Consider the following 23,027-nt stretch of genomic DNA (forward strand, 5'->3'; position numbering starts at 1 on the left):
ATCCTTCCCCTCCAGAATGAATTTGGTGTGTTTTTAAACACACTTATAAAACATACAGGGAACAGGGCCCGATTTCCTGCCTGGCTGAGTAAAACAGTAATTCTCCAGCTTGGCACCTCACCCTGCAGCTGTGATAAGGGCCGTTATGCCCAAATAGGCCCTTAAACGGAAGACCTGCTGAGCAGAGACCCACTTTCCCAGCCCTGCTCCACCTCGTCAGCTTCTCTGCCAACTGACCAGGCGGAAACAGCAGCAGGGGAGGAGGGCCTGCAGGTAGGTGGGGAGGGGATCGTTTTTTTTGAAAGCCTTAAATCCCTCACAGGGAAGAAGCAGCTGCTCCTCGTTTTTCCAACATCTGTCCCATCTGTCCCCCTGCGCACCCCACCCTTCGGGGGCTGGAGTTAGCTACATGTAAGCATAAGAAGGGGGCCTTTCTGAAGGCTGCTTGGTGAATGGGTATGGGCATCATTGTTACCCTGAAAGTTTCTACTGAGAAGGGGGCAGTTGGGGTTCTTGAGGACGATGGCTATCACCTTCCTTCATTTTTCTCACACATTTAACAGCTTCAGTCGACAGAGTGGGGATTTGTAGCATCATCCAAGGGTATCATTTCACAGGACAGAAGTGCCCCTTGAGCCCACTTCCTACTTGTAACCTCCAGGAGAGGCATAGGCTTCCGATGGGGGCGGGGGCGGGAGCAAGATGCTGCATATAGTACAGTTGCTGCACCGCCTCGAAGAACTGCTCGCCGCATTTCGCAGCGCACTGCTCCTCACCAACACTGTGCTTTTTCAGAATTAGAGATTTCATTTTTATCCAGTTGTTTCCCCCTAGAATTCAGAACCGAGGCTGGAACCTGGCAGGCCTGACACAGACACTTCTGAATCAACGAACGTTAACGAAGTGCAAACAAAGGAGCAGGCTGGCTTCTCAGGTTCGAAGGCAGGAATGCAGAGAAAGGGTTGGGATTGAATGGAGTCGTCCGGGGGTGTGGATGCCCGCCCGCAACCTCAAAGACCCAGGCGGGCAGCCGGCTCACAGGCTCGCGCCCCGCGCGCCTGCGGGGTCCAGGCGGCCACGCCCTCTCCCGGGGCTTCCCTCGGGAGAGCCCCTCCGCTCCGGTCACGCGGCTAGGGACGGGTCGGGAGTGCGCAGGCGCGGCGGGCGGCGGAAGTCGCGACCGGGAAGTAAGAGGCGCCGGAGCCGCCTCGCTTTGCGCAGGGCGCCGCGCCCCTCCTCTCGCCCCCGTGGGCCGCCACGCCCCGCCTCCCGTGCGGCCCCGCCCCACACACTCTCGCAGGCGGCCGCGCGGCTGCCGCCTCCCGCGCGTGGACATGGCGCTCGACCCCTCAGGTAAGGCGCGGGAGGCGGGGGCGCGGAGCCGGGGGGCGTGCAGGGGGCGGGGCGGGCTGGGAGGCGCGACGCCGAGGCCGCCCCGCCCTCCCGGCCCTCGGGCGCTCGGCGCTGGGGTGGGGGCAGCCGTCTGACGGGGCTTGCGGGTGTTCACCTTCCTAGCGCCTGCCGCCTCGCCGCCATTCTCTTTGGGCCCTTGGGGTCACAGGCTCCTTTAAGTATCTGTGGTCCGACTCGAACGCACTGACCAGGACGGGGCCGTTCCGCTGGAAAGTGTCCCCAGAGAGCCGGTGGCTCGCCGTGACTTCCGCGCGCCCGCCGCTACGCGACGCCGCCGCAGGGCTCCCCTCGGTACCCGGCGCTGGGATGCTCGCTGAACGGCGGGAGCGCTGGGGGGATTTGGGACATGCCCTTCGTATCAATATTATACGTGTGAAAACTCAAGGCGTTGGGAGGAGGACTGGCTTCCAACCTTTGGAGAGCCAGAAGGGAGACAGCCTCTCTGTGGGCCCGAGGAGAAAGAAGTAGACGAGTCTCGTGGCTGGGGGAGCGGAGTCCGGCTGGGACTCAGAGAACCCCATGTCCAGGCCTCATGGAGTAAACAGATAGTTGTTGCGAACTCACTGTCTCTTCTAGGCCTTGGGAAACTGGTCTGTAGGACAGAAAGACCCCACTCTGTCTAGATCTTGTGTTCTAAGGGTGCAAGAAAAGACATCCCCCCCCCCCCCCACACACACACACACACACTTTACAGATAGTGGTAAACGTTATGAGGAAGATAAGCGGTGTCAGAGGTCCGGAGTATGGAGGAGATGCATAAGTAGAGATGCTGGGAAAGTAGATAGAACCTACATGTTGCAGTTCCGGAAGGCCCTGATAAGTGCGCATTTGGGCTTTTCTTGATGTTAACAAAAACCTATGGAGGCTTTTAAAGAGGGCAGTGACATGATGGCGATTTATACCTTTACCGCTCTGGTAGCGGTGCTAGCCTTGTAGAGGGGCCACGAGTGGAATGTTAAGACACACTGGCAGCGGTTCAGGCCAAATGTGTTGGTATGTGTTGGCCTGGGATAGTATTAGGGAAAAAATGGGGAGAAATACAAACCTTCAGAAGATGTTTTGGAGGAGAAATTGACAGGACTCGCTGTTTCATTGAGTAAGGGTGGTGAGCAAAAGGGAGGCACAGAGAATTCCTAGGCTCTGCAACTGGATAACTGATAATAGATCCAACAACACGCTAACCATTGGAAACTCAGACGAGCAGACTCGGAAGCAAGATTGGAATGGAAAGTTAGAGACCGGACTCAGCTAGTACGACTATTTTTGAAAAATTTCTTTGTTTAGACTCCAGAATACAAATATACTGAGGTCCACTCTTTTAATTTGTGTTTGGTTCATAGATTGAAGCATATAAAATGTTTTGATATTTGTTTTGCTTCTTACAGTACACAGTGGTATGTTTCTTGCTAAATGAGTAGTATGCCAAATGAACCTTATGTAGGAGCATCTATTTTCCCATTGGTTTATGTTAGATTTTTAAAAATCTTTATACAAGTTTGATCTTCATTTGGCAGTAGCCTTTAAACTAACTTTGTACGGTCCATTTTTCTCAAAAAACTCTCAACCCAACAATGCATACTTTTAAATGTAGTTTTATTTAAGCAATTTCCCTTTTTCTTAACGTTGAGGTAATAACAACACTCTTTGGAAGTTTATCAGCCGTAATTCTGTCCACTATTTTCTCTTACTATTTGAATGCAGAGAGAAAAAGCTGGAGAATGCAAAACACCCAGAGAAGGTGACTGAGGAGAGAGGGGAAAAAAAAAAAAAAAATACTAGTAGCTGTTTGCACTAGCAGATGTTCAGACTTACTTTGCCCAAGCCTCTGGTGATTTAAAATAGTCCACAGGGAGTTCTAACCTGCAGAGTATTGCCAGGGCTCTGAACTCTCCTGGGTTGGGTTTATTGACTTGACCTTCAGCTTTGTTTTCTTAGCAGCCAGGGAAGTTTGCCTGAATCCTTAGCCCTAAGTGGGACCTTTGATAACACAGTAATGACTCAAGAAATACACAGTATAGGTCATTCTCCTATGAAAGGACTTAAGCAGTTTAAGTATATAGTATGTATATTGTATGTACTGTATATATTTAAAAATCCAGTCAAACTGAGGAGACTGAAATTTTAGAGGTTGTTTATTGATCATCTGTAGAAACAGTGTTACAGGTGACACCTATTTTTTTTTTAAAAGATCTTATAAACATTGTATTGAGCAAAAAGGGAAATCACCAAATCAAATCTGTAGCACACCATTTATGTAGATTACAAACCATGCACACAAACAGCACAATCTGTTTTCTAAGGATGTGTGTGCTCAGTCATGCCTGACTCTTTGCAGCCCCGTGGACTGTAGCTCATGTGGTACTTGTTAAAGTAGGATTTCCAGAAATATAAAATGATTATTTATGGTAATACAAAGTGGATATTTGTTCAAGATTTTCTCCAACTCAGTAGTGAGGGAACCAGTAAAATGTAAAAAACTACTTGAAAAACATTGGAATGGTAGATACATAGAAAATGTCATAGATCATTGGCTTAGGTAAAAGCTGATTAATTTCAATAGGGCTATGAAGTGTTACTTGGGGGGTTGTCTTTCCACTGGTTAGAAATTATTTCTGTCTCGATTGGACAGAATTCTAGAACTTAACCTCTGCCCCTAACAAGTTGTAAACTAGCCCAGTCACGGGAAGCCCAGCCCAATCTGTCCTGAAAGGACATCCGTGAAGCCTTTGTTGCTTCCAGAGTTCAGAGAAATCATCTGACATAATTAGTCCTGGGTGACAACTCACAGGAACCTGGGCCTGAGAAGCTTCTTACTTTTCCTAATAACTAGGAGAGAGTTCTTTCTGCCCCATTTGTTCTTCTACTCTTTCCCCTTTGAGCTGAGTAGAGGGTTTCTCTTCCCATCTGTTGCTCAGTCTGCAGCGGGCAGCAGGGGAGACGTTTCTTTAAGCGCATGCGTGGTCTTTTGTGGCTCCCTCCGTGGGTGTTTTCTTCCAGAAACCTACTTGGGAGGAATGGGTAGTGAGCAGGCTCAGGGTGGGAAGTGGGCTCAGGAATTTCATGACATCCCATGAGTACAGGTTTTGAGTGTGTGTATCCTGGGAGGATGGCATCTTGTCACTCTGGGAATACTTAGGTTGCACGGGTTCTTTCGGTGGTTCCCATGGAGATGGAGGGAGATGGGCTGTAGGTATACCAGCGCTCAGTCACTAGAAAAGGCCACTCTTGGAGTTAGACAGTTAAACAGGTTGGGAGGATCTGTTGCTGTTTTTTTCCTGAGCATTGTGTGATTAATATGTAAAAAAAAGAACAAATACTATAATGTAGCTGATTAGAAATTTTTTTATTTTGTAACTGCTTCTGTGTTTTTACAGTATCCTGTTAGATACAAATTACATTCATGGTTCAGAGGTAAACGTCTGACTTACATGTTTTATAAATTTTTAAGGTCAAAGCATGTTTGCACTACTGCAAAATACATTGTTTTTGTTTGCCTCAATTGATTAATTTCACAACCTGAAATTGTTCTCCGAAATTGAAAAGCCCTGGCATGAGCAGGGAGCACAAGGGAGAGAGAAGCTTTGAGGCCATAGCGGCACGTGTGTGGAGGCCCTGGGGTTTGGGCTGTGGGTTACAAAATGGCTCTTAAACCCATTTGTGGGGGTTGGATTTTATCCAGGAAGAGCAGGGTGACTTAGGGAAGGGAGTGACAGTAGACTTCTTCTTCACTGTGCTTTGCTCTGACTTTTGATCAGACGGCGATCGAGATCTCAGCTGAACCCTCTGCATCGAGGTGTCAGACCTGGAGGCAGCGGCGAGGTCTGCTGCTAGTGGGTGGCTCTAACTTTGACCACCCAGCCAGTGTCTTGCCCAGTGTCTTTGCTGTCTTTTTCCTTTCCTATAATTAATAAGCACTCTGTGGGCTTCGCAGGTGGCTCAGTGGTTAAGAATCTGCCTAGAGTGCGGAAGTCACAGGAGACAAGGGTTCGGTCCCAGGATTGGGATGATCCCCTGGAGGAGGGCATGGCAACCCACTCTAGTCTTCTTGCCTGGAGAATCCCCATGGACAGAGGAGCCTGGTGGGCGACAGTCCATGGGGTCGCAGGGCCAGACACGATTGAAGTGACTTAGCATGGCATGGTTCGGGGAGACCACTGAAGACTATGTGGATGTTCATTCCTCATCAGAAAACTCGTTTTGATGGAGCCTCTGTTGATGATTTTTGCAGGATTCAGTCTTTGCTGTGATGGTTGCAAAATGATTTTCTACCTCCAACATTCTTTCCACTTAGATGGTTATCTCTCCATTAGACAGTTGTTGACACTTTGCTGTAAACAAGAAAACACTTTGTTTCTTATTGATATTATTGGCATGGATTCAGGAATTTGTTTTCTCAATGGTGTATCATTCGTCAGTGTAAATATTTCAGTGCTCACATTTCCCCAGATTTGGCCACCTAGAGTTCCTTCAGACCAGCTTCTGGGTCCTTGTGACGTGCTCCCATCTTTTTTTGAGCGTTTCCTTCACTTCTCACACAGAAAGTCCTGGCCCCTCTGGGACCTCCCCAGCCCAGCCACAGGATTACTCATGTTTCGGACAAGCCCTGGTTCCTTTGTTTGGGTGGTCTTGGAGGACAATATGTGGGCCCCTGGGCGCCACATGAGTTTTCCATGTGCAGGGATTGATCTTGGAGTGCACACGTTTGGGGGAGAGAAGGGAGTAGGAGCTGAAGGGAGGAGGCTGAGTAAGGGTGTGGTATGGGGGATTGTCTAGCTTCCGAAGCAAAAGAATCGGCCTTTGTGACCCCCTGTCAGCCCTTGCCCACTGCAGGACGAGGGAGAGGGGCCTGGAGAAGGAAAAGTTCCAGGTGCTACCACCCACGGCCCAGGCGGGGTGCTGGGAAGGTTGCAGGCGGGGTGAGCAGGCTCTCATTCTCCTCCGTCTCTGCTACAGGGAGAGACACCAGCAGTTCAGTTCCATTCAGTCACTCAGTTGTGTCCGACTCTTTGTGACCCCATGGACTGCAGCACGCCAGGCCTCCCTGTCCATTACCAACTCCCGGAGTTTACTCAAACTCATGTCCTTTGAGTCAGTGATGCCATCCAGCCATCTCATCCTCTGTCACCCCCTTCTCCTCCCACCTTCAATCTTTCCCAGCATCAGGGTCTTTTGAAGTGAAGTGAAGTCGCTCAGTCGTGTCTGACTCTTTTCGACCCCATGGACTGCAGCCTACTACGCTCCTCTGTCCATGGGATTTTCCAGGCAAGAGTACTGGAGTGGGTTGCCATTTCCTTCTCCAGAGGATCTTCCTGACCCAGGGATCGAACCCAGGTCTTCCGCACTGTAGGCAGATGCTTTATCATCTGAGCCACCAGGGAAGTCCACAGTGAGTCAATTCTTCACATCAGGTGGCCAAAGGATTGGAGTTTCAGCTTCAGCATCAGTCCTTCCAATGAATATTCAGGACTGATCTCCCTTAGGATGGACTGGTTGGATCTTCTTGCAGTCTAAGGAGTCTCAAGAGTCTTCTCCAACACCACAGTTCAGAAGTATCAATTCTTCGGTGCTCAGCTTTCTTTGTAGTCCAACTCTCACATCTATACATGACTACTGGCAAAGCCATGGCTCTGACTAGACGAACCTTTGTTGGCAAAGTAATGTCTCTGCTTTTTAATAAGCTGTCTGGATTGGTTATAACTTTCCTTCCAAGGAGTAAGCGTTTTTTAATTTCATGGCTGCAGTCACCATCTTCAGTGATTTTGGAGCCCCCAAAAATAAAGTCTGACACTGTTTCCACTGTTTCCCCATCTATTTCCCAGGAAGTGATGGGACCAGATGCCATGATCTTAGTTTTCTGAATATTGAGTTTTAAGCCAACTTTTTCACTCTCCTCTTTCACTTTCATCGAGAGGCTCTTTGATTCTTCTTTGCTTTCTGCCATAAGGGTGGTGTCATCTGCATATCTGAGGTTATTGATATTTCTCCCAGCAATCTTGATTCCAGCTTGTGCTTCTTCCAGCCCAGCGTTTCTCATGATGTACTCTGCATATAAGTTAAATAAGCAGGGTGACAATATACAGCCTTGACGTACTCCTTTCCTGATTTGGAACCAGTTTGTTGTTTCAGCCTGTAAATAACTGATCTGAGACTGTTAGGAATTTTAGTATGTGCAATGAGAGTTTGAATCAGGTGGGCAAGTCAGGTAGGAAGGAGGACCCCTGCACACATATGAAAATACACGTGTGTGTACTGTGTACAGGAGTATCATGGGGTTGTGATAAAGAAGTGTAGGTAACACCGCCCTAAGATATACTTTGTTGTTTAGTTGCAAAGTTGTGTCTGACTCTTTTGCAACCCCGTGGACGGTGGCTCCTCTATCCGTAGGATAACAGATGCCAAATTGTGCGCGCGCTCTCCCCTATTTTTCCTTTTTGCCTCTAGGCCTTTGACATGCTGTTCCTTCTCTTTGGAGTGTTTCCCTTTCTGTCCCACCCTCACATCTAAGTCTTATTCTTTTTTGAAATCAATTTCATAGAAGGCCTTCCTTGATATCACTGCCTCCGGTCTTTATTTTATTTTAATATTTTAACAAAAATTTATTTTAATATATGGGATTTTAAAAACCACCAAAATGTCAAATAACCAGTGTGTGGAGTTTCTTTCATTCTAGATCTAGAATTTTTTCTTTGAGAAATAAAATGAAAGCTGCATGTATCAGCTATCATCAAATTATCATCAGATAATTTGAGAGATGAAGGAAGATCGGATGTGAAGGAATATTTACTTCTGTGGTGAACAGTATCTTTCATATGGTTCTGTGTCTTTAACTTTATTAGCATAGGGATAGGATAGGCCAGTTAATTACACCTAGATAGTAAGAGATTCTCCACTAGCCTGAGTAGGCTCTGCAAACAGCGCCGAATTGAATTTGGGAATGAGTAGGACTGAGGTGTTTCAGACTTTGCTAGTAACCTCAGGCCCTTCAGGAATTCTAAATGGCATGTTGTGATATTTGAGGATGACGGGGAGGGAGAGTAAGATGTATCAGATGCTAAGGCTGCTTCAAGCCTTAAACTTGTGTGTGTTTAAATACTTGCAGGTGTTCTCAAGGGGTTCTAGACTCAGCACAGAAAGCTCATGTTTCATTGACTGGATTAGTATGGTTATTTATCTCTAGGAATGTTATTGATGCTCAAGCTGAAGTTCCAATACTTTGGCCACCTGATGGGAAGAACTGACTCACTAGAAAAGACCCTGATGCTGGAAAAGACTGAAGGCTGGAGGAGAACGGAGCAACAGAGAATGAGATAGTTGGATGGCATCACCAACTCGATGCACATGTGTTTGAGCAAGCTCTGGGAGTTGGTGATGGACAGGGAGGCCTGGCGTGCTGCAGTCCATCGGGTCACAAAGAGTTGGACACGACTGAGCGACTGAACTGAACTGAGGGGTGTTATTACCTTATATGTAGAAATCTCCTAGACTTGATATAAGTGGGCCACACAAAATGTGCCCAAATGAAAACACTGATTCCCAAGTTAACCTTCTCCCCGCATCAGCCAGCTCCTTTTACATTTTTAGGTAAAGAGATTGAGGGAAAACATTTTTAAGAACAATCCTGTGTTGTGTTTTTGCTGGAGAACTCTTACTGATTTTCCATATTTTAATTAACTGTGTGTTCATCACTCAGTTGTGTCCGACTCTTTGTGACCCCATGGACTGTAGCCCACCAGGCTCCTCTGTCCATGGGATTCTCCAGGCAAGAATAATTCTCCAGGCAAAAGGGTAGCCATTTCTTTCTCCAGGGTGTCTTGCCAACTTAGGGATTGAACTGGGTCACCTGCGTTGCAGGCCTTTTTACCATCTGAGCCAGCAGGGAAGCCCTAAGCATGACTAATTTAAAGATGATTTTAAATGTTTATATTGCAGAATAGGGCACATCAGTGTATCAACAATCCCTAGCCTGATAATTGGTAGATAGTGGGCACCTAATAAATGTTTCTTAACAGAATGAATATCAAATGAATAAATATATTTTTAACTATTTGTTTGTATAATGATTATCAAATATGGAAATTTTACACATATTTGTCATTTATTACATGGTTTATTGAATTTTTACCGTGTTCTAGGAGTAGGAGGGAATTATGGAGGTTAACAAGACGTGGTCTCAGACCTCATTACAGTTATATTTCATGCAGTGGTTCTTAATCTAGAATCTAATATAATTATTTGGGAAGCTTTTAAAAATACCAGTTCCTGGATGTTACCCAGCGTCTCTGATTTGACTGGTCTGGAGTGGGGCCGAGACATCAGGTGTGGTTGTTAGTTGCAGCCAGAATCGACAGCTTCTGTTACCAAATTCTATCTGCATCCTCTTGCGTTGCCATAATAACGTTCTATAGACTGGATGGCTTAAACAGTGCACGTTTATTTTCTCGCAGTTTGGAAGGCTGGCAGCCTGAGATCAAGGTGCTGGCCGATTCAGCTACTGTTTTTTCCTGTTCTTAGCAGGGCCACCTATCTGATTAGGGCTCTACCCATGTGAGCTCTCCTGGTGACTCGGATGATAAAGAATCTGCCGGTAATACAGGAGACCCAGGTTTAGTCCCTGGGTCAGGAAGATCCTGTGGAGGAGGAAATGGCAACCCAGTCCAGTATTCTTGCCTGGAGAATCTCATGGACAGAGGAGCCTGGCGGGCTACAGTCCATCACATCGCAAAGAGTTGGACACGACTGAGCGACTAACACACTTTCATACACATAGCGTACATACGTGTCAACTCATTTAACCTTAATCACCTCTCCAATGAGAGTCATTTCGAGTTTAGGGCTTCCGTGAATTCTGCGGTAGTGGGAACACAGTTTGGTCCTTGGCAACCATTGATCAAGAGAAGGAAGTTTTTGTAGGAAGTGTGCTACTCTGAGTTCTAAGTCCACGTGTGATTAGAGCCGTAGTGTTTGTGCGTGAAACACGTTGGGGTTAGTGGAAGGAGAAATCACTTTCAGGTGCTGGGGTTAGGGAGCATTTTGGATGGTGTTGAGTGAGTGAGCCTTGATAAAGAAAATGAAGGGTGGAAGATGGAGAATGAAGGCAGCAGACTGAGGCGGAGTCTGACTCGACGGGCTGCTCGCTGCCCGGCGCTGCAGGATCCATCTGTGCTCTCTGAGCCTCGGGTTCCAAACCCCCGCCCCTGCCTGTGATGGTGCTCGTAAAATGACCCCTTCACCTCCACTTCGTCCTTCTTTCTGTAAGTAAGATCTAAGCTGATTGCCTGGTGGGTTGATTGATTTTTAGCCAAGGAGGATAATACAACCACTGGGATGGCAGAATAAGGATTTAAACAATAGAAATTTTAAGCTGAACTTCTGATCCTGGTGGGACTTTGGAATTACTAACAGATTCTTGAAAACGTGGGTCAAGTAGATTTGGTGATAGAGCAGCACTGAGAACACAGCATAAAAAGTGCCTATTTAAAGACAGAACCTGTAGGATTGCCTGGGCAGGAACGGGAGCGGAGCTTGCTTTGGGTGTTTATACGGCTTTTAGTGTTACCATTGTTCAGAGTATTTTCAAGACTCTTTTAGAATTTGCCTTCAGCTTCTACAGTACATTTATCTTAATATCTCATTATCTTAATATTCTCATTTTGGTAAATTTTTGTTTTGAAGATGAACTTGAATTTCAGCCACAGTTAGCCAGAGGCAGTCTGATGAAGGGAGTAGATGACCCTCCTTGGGCAACACTGCTCCCCAAGAAGGTTGCATTGTAGTTTTAACTGAGCCTGGCTCTAAAGGCCATCCTGAGAAGGATGTCGTTGAGTCTCTACAAATGAACCAATTTCATTGCTTTTTATGGCTGAGTAATACTCCTTTGTATGTATGTACCACATCTTCTTTATCCTGTTGTTTTTCAGTAGACATCTAGGTTGCTTCCATGTCCTGGCTGTTGTAAATAGTGTTTCAGTGAAGGACCTAGAGGCTGTCATACAGAGTGAAGTAAGTCAGAAAGAGAAAAACAAATACTGTTTATTAACATGTGTATGTGGAATCTAGAAGAGTGGTACAGATGACCCTATTTGCAGGGCCGGAATTGAGACGCAGACATACGGAATGGATGTGTGGCCCCGTTTGTGTGTCTCAGTTGCTCAGTCGTATCTGACTCTTTGCAACCTCATGGACTGTAGCCTTCCAGGCTTCTCTGTCCGTTGGGTTCTCCAGGCAAGAATACTGGAGTGGGTTGCCATTTCCTCCTCCAGGGGATCTTCCCAACCCAGGGGTGGAACCCACGTCTCTGGCATTGGCAGGCACATTCTTTACCACTACACCACCTGGGAAGTCACGGGGAGGTGAAGGGTGGGGACAGATTGAGAGATTAGCGTTGGCATGTGTATAGTCAGTGGGAAGCTCAGCCTGATGCTCTGTGATGACCGGGAGGGGTGGGATGAGGCGTTGGGAGGAAGGTTTAGGAAGGAGGGGATGTTCGTATGCATATGCCTGATTCACGCTCCTGTACAGCAGAAACAACGCAGCACGGTAAAGCACTTACACCCCATTTTAAAGACTGAATGATTTGAACACAGCACGGTAAAGCACTTACACCCCATTTTAAAGAATGAATGATTTGAGCAAGCATTGAATCTTTGAAATAAGTGAATAAGCTCTCGATATAAAAATAATTTCCCTACTCTATTATCAAAATGGTCCATGTGTTTTGTTAAATTTTACGGACTGTTGAGAGATGGAGGAGAAGGACCAGGAGAGCTCAGACAGCCAGAAGCCATTGAGGAGCACCCGTCAGTGTGGGGGTAGCCCCCCGTGTCCCAGACGGGCATCGGAGGGAAGGCACGTGAGTGAGGGATGTGTTGCTGGGAGGCCCAGGCGTGCTGTCGTATATTCCTTTCTCAAATGTCTACTTACGTAGACATGTCTCCTATAGTGACATGACTGATTTCCTATTAGCTGTCAATGGGAAATTGTGCCCGTAGCAAAAGACAGCCTTGAAGTTTTACCAAATAAAGTAAATGTGAAACCTCTTCACTGAAGGCATTATGGCCCAGCGGAGATCGCTGCGCTTTTCTAAAATTGGCAGGTCTTCTTGCATAAGCCGATTTCCTGCTTCGGTATGCTTTGAGACTAGTTGTCCCTTTCTGGCCTCATCTTGGTTAAAACAACGTGGGTGGAAGAGGAAGTTTTCACACCTCACAATCTGCAGAATCTGAGGTCCAAGAAATAGGTGCTTTTGGGAACCGGGCACATGTGGTGTGAACGCAGTGGTTACTACCAGTGGGAGCTGATAGCACGGAGGAGCTCAGATGTGGCACAGCGATGGCGGGACGCTGGCGTGTGTGACCCAGAAGCTGAGCAGAAATAGGCACTTCTACCTCATTGATGTGCTTTCCGGGTCTTGTGAGTTCGAGATTGTAAAAAGTTCTATGGTCACCGACTGACCTAATATTTGATGTTTACTCTCCGCGAAGGTACTTTCTCAGCCAGCTGACAAATCAGGCCTTTTGCCTTTTCTAAAATAGTTTTCTTCATGGTTGGAATCATTGAGCTCCTTTCTGATCAAGAAATATGAACTGTGACGTTTTGAATTTTGCTTGTTCAAAACGATGCTTCTGAAACCAGCACTCTTCTTGTCCAAGAGTTCCTGCAGGCTTCACAAGCTCTGGGACCTAGTTTACTGAAGTCCCCTGAAATAGAACACCGCCCTAGGGGAGGGCGTGGGTCATGGAAGAACTTTGGAACCTGCCCCTGGGTTATTCCTCTCTGTTAGAGTCTCCACATTTTTTTGTGCAAAATGGAATCCAGGTACTGAACTTGAGGGGCTTTTAGAAGACTGAAGGGCATTCCTGGCCTTCCTCTTGAGGTTTCATAACCAGAGGCAGCTGGACCGTTGGAAGGAGAATCTTTCCTGCTCTGTAGTTGCTTTTTTGTTTTGTCAATTCAAGTGTTGCTTAAAGGAAAGAGGATGGGACACAGGTCTTCCCTGTCTTTGTCTTCCCGGTCTTGGTCCCCCTGCCTCCCACGCCGTCCTCATCTTACGCTGTCATTGTAGAAGAGGGTGTGAGTGAGCTGGAGGGGACAGGAGGTCTGCTTGGGGCAAGAGTGTCTTGAGCACTGAGACCAGAGTCCTCGAAGGCTCGGGTGTGAAGCGCACAGGGTGAAGGGGCCTTTGGCCAGCCCCGGTCCTGCTGAATGCCATCTACCTGGGCCCTTCAGTACAGAAGACGGACCCAAAGGAGAAACCATTGCTAATAAGAACACCTTGGCACATTTCCTACAAGCATTTTTCTGATTTTTCCTACAGAGTAAACAACGTCACGGTAATGTCTACAGGAACAAATAAAGGGGCAGCTAGGAGGTTCCAGAAAACAAAAAAGTAGCGTTATATAAAAAGCAGTTACGTTAGTTGTGTTAGAACATTTTCAGTGCTGAAAGGTGTTCCTTACCCTGCTGAGGCCACCTGTTTCTGGGGGAAGGTTCTGTGATGCTCTGAGTCGTGTCACTGCTGCCCTGTGGATTCAGGGCAAGTACTGCTGTCGGTGGTTTCCTGTGATCCCGGGCGGCTGTGCTGCAGGAGCATGTGAGCCCCAGAGCAGAGTCTGCACTAACAGAGTCAGCCAGGGAAAAAGGTAAAAATTGACTTGTATGTGGGTGGTGATAGAATGTCGAGGAGTTAGAGCTTTGAAAATTTGCCCTGGTGGTATTACCCTGATTCTTCATTTCAATATAAATTCATGTGATTGTAGAGTAGCAAATTCTCAAAATTTGATTTTTTTTTTTTTTTTTGCCAGCTTTAGTGCAGATGTATAACATCTATGTAGCATATTGACACTGAGGGAATCACCCTGCAATTTTGTGAATAAAAAGTGCCATATCTATATTTGTAGTATCAAAGGAAACTTTGAAATACGTACAGAATCATAATTAATTAAAAATTGACTTTTAATGATTCGTATGCTACCAAGTGTTAGCAGAATTTATTTATATATATATATATTTTAAGCCTTTTATTTTTTGACTGCTCAGCACGCAGGATCATAGTTCCCCAACCAGAGATAGAACCTGTGTCTCCTGCAGTGTCAGTAGAGTCTTAACCCTGCCAGAGATTTAACACTAAGAGTGTAGAAAATCGAAATCAACATTCACATGATTCATATGATTTTCTTTGCCTTAGGAGGTTTTAGACGAATCATCAGAAGGACTTCTTATAATACATTTAAAAAATGTTTCAGGAAGACTGCAAGTTGTGGAGAGAAAGAATGGATTCATGAGGCCGCATTGTAGATAAGCCGTCTGTCTAGGTTATAGGTGTGTAAGTGAAGGGAGGAGCTCAGATGCTGAAGCTGATTGTATAAACTAGATCAGCACGTCACGGTGTTTGTTCTCATCTCTTCAGTAGTTGCACTGTTAATTGTGCGTGTGTGTGTGCATGCTCAATCGTGTCCAACTCTTTCGTGATCCCACGGACTGTAGCCCACCAGACTCCTCTGTCCATGGAATTTTCCAGGCAAGAATACTGGAGCAGGTTGCTATTTCCTCCTCCAGGGGAATTTTCCATGTAAATCCATGTCTCCTGCATTGCAGGTGGATTCTTTACCCTGATGACTATGGTTTGCACTATAGACAAGGAGAAAGAGTGTGTGGAGGTGGCTCCAGTTTTATTATTTTTCTTCCAGTAGTTACCAGCTCTCCACTCACAGGGTGTCTCGTAGGAATCTCATATTCAGTTTATCGAGTCAGAATTGGCGTACCCCCTGCAGTTCTTTTGTCTCCCTGCCTTGGTGAGTGGTCACCTTATTTCACTGTGAGATGAGACCCTGGGAGCCCGCCTTGCCACATCCTGGCCCCTCTGTCCGCGCAGCCCCGCCACGCCTCTGGGGCCGCCCTCTCAGTCCTCCCCTCTCTCCACCCATACTTGACAGTCCTTCTGTGGGCTAGTGTTCTTTTTCTCATCTTACAGCAGCTCTGGCGAAAGTAAGGAAGACGAGAAGGCATGAATCAGTAGTGTAGGCCAGACCTTGACCGTCTATGGCCTGGGCAGAATCTGGTAAGGCTGGTAGGCTGTGAATGGTTAGTAATATTTTCAAAGAGTTGTTTGAAAAAAAAAAAAAAACAAGGAGCATGCATGACAGAGGTGGTGTGTAGCCCACACAGCTTGAAATATTTACACTCTGGTTCTTAACAGAAAGTTTGTTGACCCCCTGGCAGGCAGTAAAAACTGGGATAAAGGTATAAGTGCAGTAAAGAGGAAAAAGTCACGTGAACATTTCCATATCATTATTTTGAACTTTTAGATGAAATGGATAGTTTCCTTGAGAAATAGCAACTTACTGAAAACTGCAGTTGACTCAAGAATGAATAAAAAAACTTCGGAAAATTTGATCAATAGATAAAAGTCTTTCTGTGATTACCTTGGGGCTTTCCTTGGTGGCGTAGAGGGTAAAGAATCTGCCTGCAATGCAGGAGACCTGGGTTCGATCCCTGGGTCAGGAATATCCCCTGGAGAAGTGAACGGCCACCTACTCCAGTATTCTTGCCTGTAGAATCCCATGGAGAGAGGAGCATGGTGGCCTATGGTCCATGAGGTTGCAAAGTGTCAGGCACGACTGAGCGACTAACCCTTTCCAACGCACACGTACTCACAAAGCCTGACTAAACCTGGTACACACACATAAACTCAGTTCAGTTCAGTTGCTCAGTTCTGTCCAACTCTTTGCTGCCCCATGGACTGCAGCACACCAGGCTTCCCTGCCCATCACCAACTCCCTGAGCTTACTCAAGCTCATGTCCTTCGAGTCATTGATGCCATCCAACAGTCTCATCCTCTGTTGTCCCTTCTCCTCCTGCCTTCAATCTTTCCCAGCATCAGGGTCTTTACCAGTGAGTTGCCTCTTCTCATCAGGTGGCCAAAGTATTGGAATTTCAGCTTCAGCATCAGTCCTTCCAATGAATATTCAGGACTGATTTCCTTTAGGATTGACTAGTTTGATTTTCTTGGAGTCCAAGGGAGCCTTGAGAGTCTTTTCCAACACCACAGTTGGACTTGCAAAGAGTTGGACATGACTGAGCGACTTTTACTTCACTTTGATCAATGATTTAACTCTAACTGGATCTCAGAAATGTCAAGAGTGACCTCAGCGACTGAGCAACTTTACTTTCTTTCTTTTCTTTCTTCTTAAAGTCAACTGATTATAGCCTTCAATCACATCTGCAAAATATCTTCACAGCAAGAGCTGGATTAGTGTTTGTTTGAGTAACTGGGGACTAGCACCTAGGCTTGGAGAGGGCAATGGCAGCCCACTCCAGTACTCTTGCCTGGAAGATCCCATGGGCAGAGGAGCCTGGTGGGCTGCAGTCCATGGGGTCGTGAAGAGTCGGACACGGCTGAGCGACTTCACTTTCACTTCTCACTTTCATGCATTGGAGAAGGAAATGGCGACCCACTCCAGTGTTCTTGCCTGGAGAATCCCAGGGACGGGGGAGCCTGGTAGGCTGCCGTCTATGGGGTCACACAGAGTCAGACATGACTGAAGCGACTTAGCAGCAGCAGCACCTAGCCAAATTGACCATAAAGCTGGCCATCACAGGTGGTTTCTGTCAGACTTTCACAGAACTGGTAATAATCTTTATCTTGTAGAGTGTTTCAGAGAATACAAAGAAAAGTCCCTAATTTATTGTTTAAATCTTGTAACTTTGATACCAGAACAACACAAAGGTAAGAGAGGAAAGTCATGGGCAGGTCTCAGAATCAAGACAACTGCAAAAAGTCTAAACAGAATTGGAGTAGCCAAGGTGCAGGTGCTGCTGGCTGCTGCTCAGTGCTTTTCTAAAAGGTGTTGACAGTAAGAATTAAAAAAGGAAAATGCAGAGCTATCCTTATGCTTGTCTGCATGGAAATCGGAGCAGAATCTGTTGGCAGAGGATTAGAGTTAGAGTTCAGTCAGGTTGTATTGGGTTTCTGTGGTGGCTCCCATGATAAAGAATCTGCCTACAATGTAGGAGACCTGGGTTTGATCGGAGTCAGGAAGATCCCCTGGAGAAGGGAATGGCAGGCCACTCCAGTATTCTTTCCTGGAGAATTTGATGGACAGAGGAGCCTGGCAGGGTACAGTCCATGGGGTTGCAAGGAGTCAGACACGACTGAGCCACTGACACTTTTACTTTCAAGGTTGCATTGATTCAGTCAAGCCTGTATGTGTGTGTGCTCACTTGTGTCGTTGTGACCCCAAGGACTACAGCCCAGCAGGCTCCTCTGTCTGTGGGATTTCCCAGGCAGGAATACTGGAATAGGTTGCTATTTCCTTCTCCAGGGGATCTTCCCGACCCAGGGATCGAATCCGCATCTCTTACTTCCCCTGCATTGCATTGGCAGGCAGGTTCTTTACCACTAGCACCACCTGAGAAGCCTACGTACCAGAAATAAATAATTACGTTATTTATAAAAAGATACCTTTACCAACAGAAATGAGTCTAATGAAAGATGAACAGTATCTTGAAGGATGCTTTAAAAAAAATGTTTTTACTTTTGCTATCTGAATAATGCTGTCCTAATAAAATGTAGTGGGTCCAACCAACTGCCACTGTGTAATACCACATTACCTGTGTGTTGGGAAAAGTCTCCTTGTAAGTGGACCTTCACAGTTCAAACCCATGTTCACGGGTCAACTGTGTTGGTTTGAGACTTTAAACATGAACATTTATGGTGTAAATTTCCTTATAAGCCCTGCTTCAGCTTTGTCTTACACATTTTGATATGTTGTGCTTTCATTTTCATTCAGGTCAGTGTCTTCTTTTAATTCCTCTTCTGCCTTATGAATTATTTAGCAGCAGGGTATTGTTTAATTTCCAGGTATCAGGAGATTTTACTGCTATCTTTCTGTTATTACTGTCTGGTTGACTCCATTCCATTTGGTTTTTCTATAGTGTTTTTGAATGTATTTCTTTGTCTTTTTTTAGTGGTGGTTCCGAAGATTACCGTATGCATACATAGCTTATCACAGTCTAGTCAAATCAACATTTTATCTTTCAAGTAGAAGGTAGATATCTTACTACCAAAGTTGCTTTATCCTATTCCCTTTACAATGAAGTCATCTTTAATAGTACCTCTGTGTATACTGAGAATGCTATATTTTTTGCTTCTGTCAAAAATAAATTTTAAAACTCAAGAAAAAAATAGTTTACTGAGTTTACCATTTTTGTTGCCCTTTCTTCATTCCTGTTGTTCTGAGTTTCCTTTTGTTAGTATTTCCTTCCTGTATGAATAGCTTCCTCTAGCCCTTCTTTTAGAATAGGTCTGCTGGCAGGAAATTACCTTAGCTTCTCTTCATGTGAGTTGTCTTTATCTTCATTCCTGAAGAATATTTTCACTGGTTATAGAATTCTTGATCGACAGTGCTTTTCTTTTAATACTTGAAAATACTATGCCACTTCCTTCTGGCTTCTGTGGTTTCTGATGAGAAATCCTTTGTCTTTTGAATTTTTCTTCCCCTATATTTCTGATACTTTGATGATTTTTCTTTCTCATTTTCAGAAGTATTAGTATGGTTTGTCTGGGTGTGTATTTCTTTGGGTTTTCAACTGTTTCATTGAATTGATAGGGTTCTGTCTTTTCACTAATTTGGAAAACTTTCAGTCATTGTTTCTTCAAATATTTTTTCAGCCTTGCGATTCTTCTTTCCTCTTTTTGAGACTGTGGTAAAATCAATGTTAATTTTTTTTTTTTTTTTGGTCTTCCAGGTTCCTGAGCTTCAGTTCATTTTTTAAAAAGCCATTTTCTATTTTATAGCTTGGGAAATTATTATTGAATTATCTTCTGGTTCTCTGACTTTTATGTCATTTCTATTAGATTTTTGTATGTTAATGTTGTGTCTGGAAACCTTGCTAAACTCATTTACTAGTTCTAGTAACTTTTTATAGATTCCATTGGATTTTCTGTATAGATGATCATATGACCTTCAATTAACTATGGTTTTCTTTCTTTCTTTTCAGTCTAGAAGCCTTTTATTTTTCTTGCCTTGTTACACTGACTAGAACACCCAGTGTAATGCTTAATAGAAGTGGTAAGAACAGCCTTCTTTAGCACACTCTGTTATAGGGGGAGCCATTCCAGCATTAAATGTGATGTCAGCAGTAGGTTTTTCTATAAATGCCATTTATCATGTTGAGAAAGTTTCCTTTGGTTCCTACTTTATGGAGGTTTAAATTAGGAATGGATATTGGATTTTTGTCAAATATATTTTCTGTGTCTGTTGTGATAACCATGTTTTTTAATATGATGAATTACACGTTTTCATTTTTTGAATATTAAATAAATCTTGCAATCCTGGGATAAAGCCCACCTGGTCATGAAGTATTATCCTTTTTTATTGCTGGATTCAGTTTGCTCATCTTTGTTAAGATTTTTACATGAGTATTCATGATGGCATATTGGGCGGTAGGTTTCTTGTAATATCTTTGTCTGATTTTGGTATCACGGTAATGCTGGCTTCAGAGCAGTTTTCTGAAGGAGTTTATGTGGAATTGATGTTATTCCTTCCTTAAATGTTTGATCACATTCACCAGTAAGGGCTCTCTGGATCTGGAATTCTTTTGTGAAAAAACTTTTGATTACAGATTCAATTTCTTTAATAGATATGGGGCTATACTGATTATATGTCCTTATGAGTTAGGTTTGGTTATTTGTGTTTTTCAAGGAATTCGTCTACTTCATCTTTGTTGTCAAATTTATTGGCCTACATTTACAAATTAAGTACATTATTATTATATAAAAGGTGTATAATTTCTGATGTTTATGACCTCTCTTTTCCTGGCTAGGTTGTTTATCAGTTTTGAAAATCTTTTCAAAGAACCAGTTTTGGTTTCTTTGCTTTTCTCCATCATTTTGCTTGTTTGATCATTTTGTTTTCCATTTCATTGATTTATGCTTTGATCTTTATTATTTCTTTTCTTGTGTTTCTTTTCCTCTTTTTCTGATTTCTCAAGGCAGGAGCTGAAGTCATTGACTTAAAGACCATCCTTTTTTCCAGTGTAGACTTTGAGTGCTGCAAGTTTCTCTATCAGTACTATTTTAGCTGCATTACACAAATTTTGATGTGTTACATTTTCTTTCATTTACAAAAACTTTCTAATTTCCCTTTTCATTTCTGCTTAGACCCATGGATTGTTTAGAAGTGTGTTGTTTATTTTCCAGATGCTTGGAGATTTTCAAGAGATCTTTCTGTTACTGATTTCTACTTTAATCACACTGGTGTCAGGACACATACTTTGTATGATTTGAATTCTCTTACTTATTAAGATCTGTTTCATAGCCCATTCTGTAGTTTATCTTGCTAAATATTCAGCTGCTTTGAGTGGGATACTCTATAAATGTTACTTGGGTCAAGTTAGTTGTTGATGTTACAGGTTTACATGTATATTTAAATGTGTGTTTTCTAACATGGTTTGTATATTTCACATTTGTACATAACGGATTTGTTTCTTTTGATCCAAGTGTGTTCTCTGTTACTTCTTGGGGCAAATTTTGTTTTACAAAGAAGGTTACGCCAGTATCTTCCATCTGTCAAGATCTGTTTGATGTAGCCCTCTCTCCGCTGGGTATAGGCTGAGCTGAGCCCAGTGACTTGAAACCCACAGAAGGTAGCAGAAATGCGGCTGATGGCCCCCACAACAGGCGCAGAGAGAAGGCTGCTCTGCTTTCCCTTGGTTTTATTGGGCTGCTTGCTTCTGCTCATTACCTCCCTGCTGTGCCCTGTGGAGGTGATTTGGTTTCTCTTCCTCATTGAACTTGCCGTCAGTCTTCCCAGTCCTCGTGTCAAGATATATATGTGAAGAAAGAAGTCTTGGAGTAAACCCTCCAGGCCCAGCTTTTGTGGGTTTTGAAGTCAGAGCCTGTGGCTGGAGTCTCCCAGGTGAGCGCCAAACACAGAGGCAGAGAAGAATCAGTCCTGCTCCACCTACCTGAACGCCTTCCTGTGGGCTCCCTGTGCACACAGAAGGGTGTTTGTTCTGTATTCACATTGGATTAGCAGCTTGGCGTGTCTCACTGTTACAAAGATCATTTCTTTTTCAGTAAGGTTGAAAGAGATAAACTTTTCAGTTCCTACATATCTGAAAATACATATTTTCCTCCCATTTTTAAAGTCTTTGTTGAATTTGTTACAGCATTGCGTCTGTTTCATGTTTTGGTTTTTTGGTCACAAAGCATGTAGGATCTTAGCTCCCCAACCAGGGATCGAACTCTCACCTTTCACATTGGAAGGCAAAGTCTTAACCACTGGACCACCAGGGAAGTCACTGAGAATATTTTTAATTTCACTCTTGATTGGCTCTGGAATTCTTGGATATAAAGTAATTCCTTCTCAGAGCCTTGAAGTTACTTCACCATCATTTTCTTGCATCCACATCTTGCCTGTGAAACATGATGTAAATCTGGTTCTTGTTTCTCTGTGTGTGGGGTGATTTTTTTTCCCTTTTGAAGCTTTTAGGATTTTTGAGCTTCAGACTTTCATCAGTTAGGTGATCTATGGTTTGTTTCTGTCTGAGGGCTCATATCTTTTTATTTGCCTCAGTACATTGATTATATTTATTTGAAAGTCTTATTTTCTGTACTCTTTAACTGTCTTAGGAGTTGTTTACTTCTTGATTCATTGTGGTGGGCTTCTCCCTTTCACTGTGTTGTCCTTATCAAATTTAGGTGATTCTTGGCTGTTTGGTTGTTGCTGATTTTATTTGCTTTTTGAGACGATGCCCCCTTACCCTAACTGCAAATGCTATATCACTTCATAGCTACATCCAGAGGATGTTGGGGATCAGGAAAAGTTCAGGAGTTCCTGGTCTTAAGTGTCACTAGATACATACTGAGAAACTTCCTCATCTTTTGGAGATAAGTGCCTGTATTTGCTTATTTTACCCAGTCTGAAGGCAGCAAAAGAGTGACCTACTTTGACTTCTGCTGTGGTTATTTCGACCACTGATGCTTTGGCTTCCTCCAGGGAAGTCTCCTCTCTGTTTCTGTTGCTTCAGAGTGTGGGGCATGCTTCCCACTTTTGGGATCATAAGATTGCCTGCTTTAATCTGATCCCATCCACCTTTTGCTTTTTGGAATTTCTGATTATTTGGATTCTGGGAGAATACTCACCTCTTTGGGTTTTAGGGCTCTCTGGGAATTTGAGGAGCATGCTGGGGGTAGTCTGGAGCAGGAGCCCAGGCCTCCGTGTTCATCTGACTATGCTAGTTGTGTTTGAGACACACAGAAACCTCCTGTGCTTTGTTTTTCTTTGCCAAGGTAGTTCCACTTTTTCTTCTGCCAGCTCTTTCTTAAGCTACTCATTGTCAGGTGGAGAAACTACGTACATATGTGTCTTAATCTTGGATCTCTTCATCTATCCGTGGGTCTCGGTGTTGATAAAAATTCTCTTCTTATGGATTATACGAATTAAAAAATGATAATGCTTTAGTCTATGACTTTAATTTTGTCAAGACTACATGGAATATGTCACCAAATAAAAGTGTTACAATGTAGTTTGCAGAAAGTTTTAGGAAGATGTTACCTATACCTCTCATGTTTTTTTCTGTTGTATTTAAAACAATGTTTAATGATTTTCAGT

The 23,027-nt window shown here is 44.3% G+C and overlaps 1 protein-coding gene across 1 annotated transcript in view; it reads left to right on the forward strand.

Annotated features, from left to right (window-relative positions):
- The first annotated feature begins 522 nt into the window (after nt 1-522).
- CMC1 (C-X9-C motif containing 1) overlaps nt 523-23,027 on the forward strand; it is a 76,413-nt gene continuing 53,908 nt past the window's right edge. The window contains exons 1-2 of the mRNA XM_061397355.1: nt 523-587; nt 905-1,353. Coding sequence (XP_061253339.1) covers nt 523-587; nt 905-1,353 — 514 coding nt within the window. The remainder of the gene's footprint in view (nt 588-904; nt 1,354-23,027) is intronic.

This window comes from Bos javanicus, chromosome 22 (assembly GCF_032452875.1).
Source record: "Bos javanicus breed banteng chromosome 22, ARS-OSU_banteng_1.0, whole genome shotgun sequence".
NCBI classification, from domain to species: Eukaryota; Metazoa; Chordata; class Mammalia; order Artiodactyla; family Bovidae; genus Bos; species Bos javanicus.